This window comes from Adiantum capillus-veneris, chromosome 19 (genome assembly GCF_014529385.1).
Source record: "Adiantum capillus-veneris isolate H3 chromosome 19, ASM1452938v2, whole genome shotgun sequence".
Lineage (NCBI taxonomy): Eukaryota > Viridiplantae > Streptophyta > Polypodiopsida > Polypodiales > Pteridaceae > Adiantum > Adiantum capillus-veneris.
The window spans coordinates 154,255,147-154,265,721 of NC_140949.1; the positions used below are offsets into that span (position 1 = coordinate 154,255,147).

At 42.8% G+C, this 10,575-nt stretch overlaps 1 protein-coding gene across 2 annotated transcripts; it reads left to right on the forward strand.

The window, feature by feature from the left end:
• Positions 1–1,755: 1,755 nt before the first annotated feature.
• Positions 1,756–3,356, forward strand: LOC147435111 (uncharacterized). 2 transcript variants are annotated; one of them, XM_086491460.1, is made up of 2 exons: positions 1,756–2,560; positions 2,737–3,356. In XM_086491460.1, the coding sequence occupies exons 1-2, from the start codon at positions 2,115–2,117 to the stop codon at positions 2,789–2,791; spliced, it is 501 nt and encodes a 166-aa protein (XP_086347586.1). In that variant the 5' UTR covers positions 1,756–2,114; the 3' UTR covers positions 2,792–3,356. The 2 variants fall into 2 exon arrangements, with proteins under 2 accessions (XP_086347586.1, XP_086347585.1); XM_086491459.1 differs by having other exon boundaries at positions 1,765–2,560; positions 2,754–3,356.
• The last annotated feature ends 7,219 nt before the right edge of the window (positions 3,357–10,575 follow it).

Consider the following 10,575-nt stretch of genomic DNA (forward strand, 5'->3'; position numbering starts at 1 on the left):
CATACATCTACAACACCACAACATCATTTCCACGAATGAAATAGAATGCATTGCAGCGCTCCTCAAGACGCCACATAATCCACCAATAACCCTAATAACATTGTACCACAGACCCTCAGCTCCACTTCACTTACTCCTGCAAACATTGACCACACTACTCACACCTCACCTCCAACACACCGCTACCATTTTACTCGGTGACTTCAACATCAATGCTAAGTACCAAACACCTGAATACCTTGCACCTTCTAACCTTCTCTCCACACACAACATGACACAACATATAACCCAACCCACAATAATCTACGATTCAACTTTGGATCACATTTGGACTACAAATTCCTTCACTAACATAACAACAAGCACTAACTTCTCATTCTGGTCAGACCACTCCATTATTTACTTGCTGCTCCCACTAAACTCCAAAAACACATTCCAATGCTCCCCTCTTCCTACTTCCTAAAACCACCTCCACAAACCCTTCCAATGGCAGGCCCCGTGATCCCTCACCTTGTTTCAATATCATTTTTCAACACCCTTCTGTACATGAAAATGTAAGAAAACATAGAATAAAATAATGCCTATTGTTGAAGCACGTGATAGGTATTTTTCATTGTAGTGAGTGACCCCTCAAGGCCCAAAGGAAGGTTATTATGTGTGACTCGATGTGAAATGGACTTAAGCCATTTTTTATTAGCAAATGTAAGGTGGTGGTCACATAAGGCTCAGAAAGTTGTGCAGCTAACTGAGCCTCTTGAGTGGTCACTCGTACATAACTGAGGTAGCTTAGTTCTACTAAGCATAGGCTCTTGTAACCATGACAAAATTGGCATAGTTGCAAAGGGCTACAAGACGTGCCTCTAGATTTTTGGCTTTTTTCAAGCTTGCATGGCACTATAGTTTGCCTAGCAATGATTGACAGCTCAGAGAGAGAGAGAGAGAGAGAGAGAGAGAGAGAGAGAGAGAGAGCAGTCTACGAGGCCATGTCAATTGTAGCACAGGCACAACGGGAGATTTTGTGGTGAGGATACTTTTGATTTTTGGCTCGCACGCATGATTTTGAGGTCCAACACAAACTGACTGATGGAGAGCGCTCAAGCTCTGGGTGGTAGTATTATAGGCTCAATGAAGGATCAATTTTTATGTGTGACCATGAACATGCTCAGTAACCGTCCAGTTTCTTAAAATTAAGCATAGGCTAATAGGCACATTTATACTGTGGCTGGCGTGACCACATTGTAAGGAATTACAATATTAGAAATTAGAAGAGATGAAAATGACGTGTTGGTGCGTGGTTGGCCAGGGGCCTCAGTCAAGGCGTGACACAAATTCAATAATTGAAGCCGAGAGAGAGAGATACTCCTGACGTAAGTGAGGGAACCAGCAGTTTTTCAGAAAAAAATGTGAACAAATGGGAGAATGCCACGTGGGAAAGCACTTAAATGGGCATTCTGGCAAAATAAAAAAAAAGGGAAAAGCATCTTCTCTCTCTTTGATTCTCAATTTGTCTCTCTCTCTCTCTCTCTCTCTCTGTCAATCATCTGCGTCGCCATCATTTCTTTCCTCTCTCTAGGATCTGCGGCCTCCACTACTTCACCTGTACTTTCACGCTCAAACAGTGACGTAGCAGTTTCACCATCTTTCTTTCTGCAGTGTCTGCACACGAACTTTCAGTCTCTTTTAGAATCTCTCCTTTCCTCTCTAGACACTCTCTCTCTCTCTCTCTCTCTGCTCACACGTAGGTAGTAGAGTTTACCCCTGCTTACGAGCTGCGTTCAGCGCTCTCTCTCTCTCTCTAGTGCTGCTTACATCTATGATCTCTCTCTAGACTCTCTCTCTCTCTGCTCACACGTAGTTACGAGCTGCGTTCAGCTCTCTCTCTCTCTCTCTCTCTCTCTGTCTCTCTCTCTCTATAGTGCTGCTTACATCTATGATCTCGCCGGGCGCGTAGTGTAACTCCTCTCTTTGTTTCTCTGCTAGTATTCAAGCAAGGGAGCTTTGCGAGAGAGAGAGAGAGCGCTTTATACACACATACGACATACATACAAAGAGCTGAAGCCTCCCAGAGAGCTAGAGCACCACCACCAACTTGAGCTGTACTCTGTTGTGGCAATATGCTGGGCAAACGGCCTCATCAAATCCAGCGTACCACCAGCATGACTCAATTGAGAGTACCTCCCGGTGCACGCGCTCGCACCCCTGCACCCCGGGACTTCATGATGCCACAGCGCTTAAGAAAGCCAGTGGATTCTAATCATCATGTGCACTCAAAGGCGGCTCACCCAATTCCTGAAGCTCTGCACGGCCGCTTTGAAGTCGAATCCGCTGCCACACATATTACTGCGGCCACCTGCATGCATACTAATATTGCTCCTGCTGATCACCATTTAAAGGCATCATCGGCAAGCCCCTTACCGTTGTCGTCATCAACGACATACTCTTGGATGCCTTCGACTCCTCTTTTTACCAAGTTGCGCAATACAGTCTCCGAGTCTTTCATGGACGCATGCTTCTCTTGCAAAAATCCTCTTGGACATGGCAGAGATATTTTCATGTACAGGTATTTAAAGATGGCTAAATGTTTGCTGATCAAATTCATTGGTATACTAAAGCTTTTATAGTAGTCTTAGATTGTGCTGTAATTAGCACTAATTATATTACTTAATTAGTTATGTTGCAAGTTTACACTTTTAGCACAAAAGATGGCATGCAAATGTCTTGAAATGGTTGAAAAAGGAAACCCCCCTCTGCAGAGGTGATGCCGCGTTTTGCTCTGAAGACTGTCGCTTGAGGCAAATCACTTATGATGAGTGCCAACAAAGGTGCGCTATATCATCTTGTCAAGGCACACGTGCAGGTGATGATGATGTGGTGAGAACTTCCGAGTCCGCAAAGTCCACGCCTTCAACAGGTGAATTGTAGGGTGCTCTTCATTCAGGCACGTACATATAACCAACAGGTGAATTGTACGTGGACGATCTTCCATTCAGGCACGTACATATAACCAACATCAAGGCAAGTAGCATTTAATTTTCAGGAGAGTCTGACATGCTTGTAATGTGCATGTGCCTTGTGCATAAAGTGAGAAGCTATATAGCTAAATTAATGTCGAATCTGTACCCCCATTATTCAAGGACTAGAGTACTCCATAATGATAAACTTCTGACATAAGTATCCAAGGTTATCGGTGCATATTATGGGTTGATGTGCACTACTCCATGATTTGTGAGGAAAGAAAGCACTTAATTGCTATACATTCTGTTAATCTCAATGTATCGAATGGTAGGAGACAGTACGAAGCAGCCACTCCACACCTCATAGTTTCATAATTTGCCGGCCATAACTTATGTGTCTGATGTTCCCGCCTTCGGCGGCCTCTCTCTCTCTCTCTCTCTCTCTTTATCATGCGTAAAGGAGCTTCTTGTTCTTCTTCTCGTTTTGAACTTTAGCCTTCATCTCGCAGTTTTTGACACGTGTAAAGGGCACTCGCTTTGCTGTTATAGAATAGAATACATACAGATTATTGAAGAATTTTTTTCTACAAATTAATTATAGGTCAAATGTAAATTATATTTAATTTTCATCAATAATGCAGATGATTTTGAGATTGTGGCCGAGTGGTTGATCAACTAATTAATTAGCTAGCAACCACTTCACTCGTGCGTAATTAAGTAGTCTTCAAATAAAATGCCTTACGTTGATGTCAAGCTAGTATGCTAAGTTTTTATAGTTCTTTCCTAGATTTATAGAAATCAACTATCACAAGCTGTATAGATATATTTTTTAAAATGGAGGTGTCATCACCAATTTAGAAGATTCAATTTTCTAGCCTTGTCCGAGCTCGTGTTGCTAGCTTGAGATAATTGTTTGTTTTTTTCCTTCCATGCAAGTATAAATGGAGGTACACAAGAAGATTTAGAATTTTTCTCATGTAGGAAAATGGGAGTCTTTTTCAGTGTTTTTCATACAATGCATAACATCATGAGCTTTTGCTCGAGAGGTACCACATACCTAGGTAGGTACGATTGGGGGCAGGGGACCCCCAGCCCCGGTGGGGGGGCCGGGGGATCCCCTGCCCCCAATCATACCTAGCTAGGTATGTGGTGCCTCCCTCACAGAAGCTCATGATGTTGAGGTAAGTCACAATGCGAGAATTATTGTGAGAATCTGTCCAGAACTTCCTTTTGGTGTCATTGCCAATTTAGAATTGTTTGATTTTGAAGTGAAACACGAGAGATAGTTGCACAGAAGATTACCATGCAGGTATCTATCTCCCTCTGCAAAGATGTTAACGCTTGTCATCTCCCAACGTAGCTTTTAAGTACATTTTCCAGAAGCCCCACTCTTACCTCTTTAACGGAGGATAGAGCATTGGAGAAGACTTATGACTACCTAGCTTTTAAATATCTATTCGAAACCTTTAACTTATTGGTCTATTGTCAAGTGATTAATTAATCCAAGAGATTCCTTCCCTTTCCCCAACTACGAAGGCAAAGTTCCCCCTCGCTAGTGTTCCCACGCACAACGGCCTCCTCTGCATCCTCTCGGTGGATCCCTCTCATGCAATGCAGCCCAGCATGGCGTACAACCTGTGCGCAGCTGCCACTCCCATGCAAGCCGTCATCGAAGAGAAGCGTCCGCCCTTGCATTTCCATGCCCGCAAGCTTGCGTCCACAATCCCTACCCCTACCCCTTTCCCCCCTACCTGCGAGCGACCACCTTTGGCATAGCCTCAATTTGAGGCGGGCTTGCATCGCCCAAGTCTCACCTCTCAACAACGCGCGCATCCCGCAGCACATGCCTCCAAGGCGCCATCACCTGTTGCGCAGTTGCGCGTCTCCTTGCAGACGAACGGAGAGAGAGAGAGAGAGAGAGAGGCGCCATTTCCTCCTGTGCGACTCCCTCGGTTGCCTGTCACTTGCAAACGAACGGACTCGTCTTGGTCCTCTTCCCCTCGGTCCAGGATAATCGCCCCTGTTGCTGTCCACGCGGCATGCCTTGGCTTTTTTCCCTGAGAATAAATATAAAAATATCCCACTCTTCTAACTTAAGATCGAAACAATACTTAACTTTTTGTTTTTGGCTTTGCCAAGGTATAAAGCAACTCTCTAGATTCTATTTAAAAGAAATGAAAAGATCGTTTTTGGCACCTACTTGAAACCTTCAACTTATTGCAAAATTTAAGCCATTCAGATGTTGCATTTATTGGCTATTAGCTTCTGACTTCAACATGAATTTATTCTCTTTTGTTTGGTTTGGTTAATGGCGTGGGACTTTTGAGTAACGTTCTTTTCTTAATTGAAATTTTAAGATTACGTCGTTCTTTATATTGGAGTTGTCCAAATGGCGTTTGAGTAAGAAGTGATCTAAGGTATTGTATTGCACTACAGCTATGTGTGTAATTAAATTCTTTGAATGTGTGGGTATATGGGTACCCCCACACTAGAGGGGGTTATTCGTTTTGCTTTACCCCTTCCAAACTGCACATGTGAAAAATTATCCCCGTTCTCTTTTTACTCTCACAATCACACGTCCAGAAAGAAACATTAAGTGGAAGAAGTGAAATCAAAAGATGTGCAAATAAGGATGTGATTAGTAAAAAAACGGTTTTTTTCATGCAAGAACCGTGTAGAACGATTTGAAACTTAGAATAAACAATCTTTTTTTATTCTTTCAATGTGGGAAGAAATCTATGTGAAGAATCTGCATATAATTGCTTGTTACCAGTGCTCGAAAAAAACTTTCCCAAAAACTTGACAAACCTATATATTTCAAACAACAAAGGTAAATTGATAAAATTTGATAAAATTTGAAGGTTTTTCCACCAAATTACACTAAGTTTTTCAAAATTTCGTAGGTCTCATCTTCAAAAATAAAATTTAGAGGTAAATTTCAAAATTTGCAGGTGGGATTACACTAAACCTAGTTTTTTTTAAAAGCATTGCTCGCTACCGCTTGTTGCGAGGCTAACTACACCTCTTTAGTCTGCAGTTGCTTTACCCCCCACCCAAATAACAATTTATCCCTCACCCCACGTGTGAATGTAAAATGAGGGTGTAAAAAATCTTTGAATAACCAATTACTCCCCTCCATGTGGGGACCTAATTCAACCTATGATAGTTGGTACCGTAGAAAATGGTTTTACCATGCAGACATATGCTTGTTCATGCACACACACAGCGATGTGCACACATTAAAAGACACAACTATTGATTTGGTTATTGTTTGAATACATTATAAAACATTTCGACGTGCCCGTTCATTTCTGGATCGCGGATAATAGCGATCGGTATTGCATTACAACATCCTCCCTCAAGACCAATTGTAGTTAGAAAGAGATATGTGCACGTGCCTGAGTGTGACTAGAGAATACACATGTGCTCTTTTTTTGTGGTTGTTCGAAGACCACCGTGCGGTGCATAATTAGGAAGATACAAAGTCCATGTAGAGGCTATCGAGGATTCATGAGATCATGATGAAATAAGTGATATGAGTGACATCATCCGGTGTCAAGCATAGCATTGAGGATGATCCGATGTCGCAACATCTTTGTTGTCATTCTTCGATTTGCTTCGACTGTAGATCTCAAAGACTTGTGGTATAGATCTTTATTTCTTGACATTGCTCATCACCATTTCTCCCTCTCAATGGAAAGAATCGGAAGATTCTGAAGATCGCTGTATGAATTGGATGAACTTAATGTGAAGCTCGAGGGATGACCAGCGCTTTTGGGAATTCTTGGTTTGAGGAGGTTGCAAGATGGTAGCTTCATGAGGAAAGATCCAATCATAATAGCCACCTGGGTCAAAGACTTGAACTTCACATTATAAGAGGAGTTGTCTATAACCGCTAACATTGCCGCGAAAAAACAAAGGAAAAAGAGGAGAGAAAAATTTACGGCGGCGGTAATAACCGCGGCTATGAACGCGGTAGTGGTTTATCAGCAATAAGCGCGGTAATAGTCGCGCAATATACCTGCTCCTATTATCGTGACCTTTGCTGTTGTTATTATCGCGCTTATTATCGCTAAATGCCAATTCAAAAAATGAAGGTGCTCATTTGGGCCACCCAAATTTGGGTGGCCCAAATGAGCACCTTTATTTTTGACCCACATAAAACAATAAGACATCAATTGTTTTTCGGAAGAGTATAAAAAAAACCAAAGAACTGAAGTTGAATTTACTTTACCTTGACAATTAAAAATGTAGAAGATCAACTATTTAAAAAAGTTACAATAAAAAGTAAATAGTTGTATGTACATTGTGCCACTTTGAGACTTTACAAAAGTTTTGACAAAACATTTTTTAATCTAATCCTCGTCCTCGTCCAGACACACGTATGTTGGATCACTTTGACTCTACATAAACCCAAACCAAATTAAACAATTATCCACAAATCAAGACAATTAATAAAAAATTACTTGTTTAAACTTACCGCTTCCAGTGGTCTAACCGACGTGTCGAATTGCTCGTGAGAGATGTGGTTGTTTTCGAACAAGCATCGCCAAGTATCAAATTCTGTATGTTGCTCTCGATACTTGACCATCTCTCTGGTTAGTCGAGAGAGAGTGACATTTTTCTAAGTTAGCAATAAAAATATCAAATTATCAACTATAATCTTTATAATCATCGATCGACATATAATTCAAATAATCTTACATATTTATCCTTACAAGCTCCCTTGCCTCCTGAGCCATAGTGCGTGGGAGTTTGTCTTGCACGGGCCTCGCGTTGTTGTCTATATGATGAACCCGTCTCGCAGCTTGATTACTCTTCTCTTGAATTTCCCACTCCCATTCCGCGTCTGCCATGTTGCCATCGCGGTAACCCCCGTCTGGATCTCTGACCTAGTTGGCTGCTGCACTCTGCACACTGGACTGCTTGTTTTTTAGAAATGTCTTTATGTAGCTCTCCAACCATTGTTGTGAAAAACATTGATCGGGGACGTTTGGAAATCTAGCTAAGAGAGCGTTCCCAATGTACCGTGCATGATCGGGCAGTTGGTCTTTGAACTTTATAAAACAATTCTTATACGTTAAATGTATAAGAATTTATAGATGGCATCGAAATACCCTACCCTGTGCTGTGTCGAAATCAACCTCCCCGCCATATTTAACCCTGTAGTAGTGTCCGTGCGTGTTTGGCACGGGTATGGCAGTATCCTCGTCCTTTGCGTTAGGGGCGGCACGCTCTGAAAGTGGGGACTCCGTTCCCTCGTCACTACCAAAACATGCGAAACCACAAGATCTGCTGCCGCTTAGTCTCTCACGGCGCTCGCTGCCCTGAGACGAGCGTCGACGCGTGCTACCAGAGGAAGTCCGTAGAGAATGTTATGGCGAATCCGGAGTGGAATGGAGTGGCGTAGGACCCTGTGATGCCATGGGAGTAGGACTCTGCGATGCAAGGGGAGTAGGACCCTGTGATGAAATAGGAGTAGGACAATAGGAAGGGAGATAGAGGGAGGTACCATCGGTGCGAGGCTCTGTAGGTAAGGAGTCGCTTCTTGACTCCCCCATGGTGTAGTCTGCGGAGAAATGCCGCAAGTTGCCGCGGAGTGTAGCGGCCAAACAAATCCTCCGTCGAACGAAGGTACTGCTCTTGTAAAGAGATAGCCCGCTGTAAGTCAGGATCTACGGCCGGTGGAGGAATCTGAGAAGGGTAGGTGTAGGATGGCCATGCCTGCAAATTAAAAAAAAAAACCTATGACACTCATGGTTTATAGTTAACTACGTAGAAACATTATTTATTTCTTTGCTTGTTCTCATCGACTCAAGACTCGGGTTCACTGGAGGCGATGTCCCGGGTGGGAGCCCACCTGAGATGTGAACCAACCAAAAGAAGAGCCAGCTGGCTGCTCCTCACCAGTCGGTCTGTCGTCTGACATCTACATTACAAAGAGCAATATAAGATTAAGCTTTCCACCCTACTCACTCATCTATAAATACGTACACAAGTATATTACCACACAAACACGTAGATACATATACATACTAGTAGACCTAAGTAAAGGCTAGTAGTGTCAAAGGTCAACTGCGTCTCTTTAGATATCATCGCAATCTCGACCGTGGTAAAACCAAAGGTACGTTGCGATAATCCATGCATGAGTGGATCAATGACCGCAACGCCAAGATTAAAAAAGGACTATACCCAAGAGAAAGCGTCTAACCTTCGGATGCTATGCTCCCGTACTTGGTGCCTACATACATACATAAACAGATATATATGTTCACATATATATATGTTAAGGTTGTAAATGTAGCCGTCCTTTTGTGTTGACTGCACCTAAATTCAACTTCTAAGTGATCAATTGATTGTAACATTACAATTCTCTCCCAGAGGATATATATATTAGCACACAAACACGTAGATACACACATACTAGTAGACCTAAGTAGAGGCTAGTAGTACCAAAGGTCAACTGCACCTCTTTAGATATCATCAATGTCTCAAACGTGGTAAAACCAAAGGTACATTGCGGTAATCCATGCATGTGTGGATCAATGACCGCAACGCCATGATTAAGAAAGGACTATACCCGTTCGGATGCTATGCTCCCGTACGTAGTGCCTACATACATGCATAAATAGATATATATGTACACACATATATATGTTAAGGTTATAAATGTAGCCATCGTTTTGTGTTGGCTGCACCTAAATTCAACTTCTAAGTGATCAATTGATCGTAACATTACAATTCCAATATAATGCAATATGTAATTCTATTTCTCTCACTGAGTCTCTCTCTCTCTCCATCCCAGAGTCATGTATGCGCCTCCATGTAAAGTAAGCACTCTTAGAGATGAGAAGCCAAACATGGATGACATCTTCTGCCGAGGCATGGAGGTCTCGGCTAAGTTCATGGTGGCTTTGGACTTGGGCACCACTTTTTCGGGCTTCGCGTACGTCCACAAGAGCGGCCCCAGGGACATCCACCATGTCCTAGAATGGCCTCACAAGCTAAGGCAGCTGCTTCATTCCGTTATTGCAAAACATAGATCAACATGTTTTACAAGTGGAACCCATTGTCTTCTACCTACAGCCTCCAAGCTTGGGGATGGGCTGCCTTCGCTTTCTCTCTCTTTCTTTCTCTACCTCTTTTCCTCTATCTCTCTCTTTCTCTCCCTCTTTCCCTCTCTCCATCTCTATTCCTCTCTTTCTCTCCCTCTCTATCTACTCTCTCTCTTTCCCTATCCCTATTTCCCTCTATCTCTCTCTTTCCCTCTCTCACTCTATTTCTCCCTCTTTCCCTCTATCTCTCTCTCTCTCTCTCTCTCTCTCTCTCTCTCTCCCTCTCTCTATTTCTCTACCTCTTTCCCTCTATCTCTCTCTTTCTCTCCCTCTATCTCTCTCTCTCTCTTTGTTTCTCTCCCTCTTTCACTCTATCTCTCCTTCTTTCCGTCTCTCTTTCTTTCTCCCTCTCTTTCCCTCTATCTCTCTCTTTCTCTCCCTCTATCTCTCTCTCTCTTTCTTTCTCTCCCTCTTTCCCTCTATCTCTCTCTTTCCCTCTCACTCTATTTGTCCCTCTCTCTCTCTCTCTCTCTCTCTCTCTCTCTCTCTCTTTATTTCTCTCCCTC

Coding starts and splice junctions, on each gene's coding strand:
- LOC147435111 (XM_086491459.1), top strand. CDS start 2,115: ATGCTGGGCAAACGGCCTCATCAAATCCAGCGTACCACCAGCATGACT. Junction 2,561..2,753: donor AGAGATATTTTCATGTACAG/GTATTTAAAGAT, acceptor CCCCCTCTGCAG/AGGTGATGCCGCGTTTTGCT.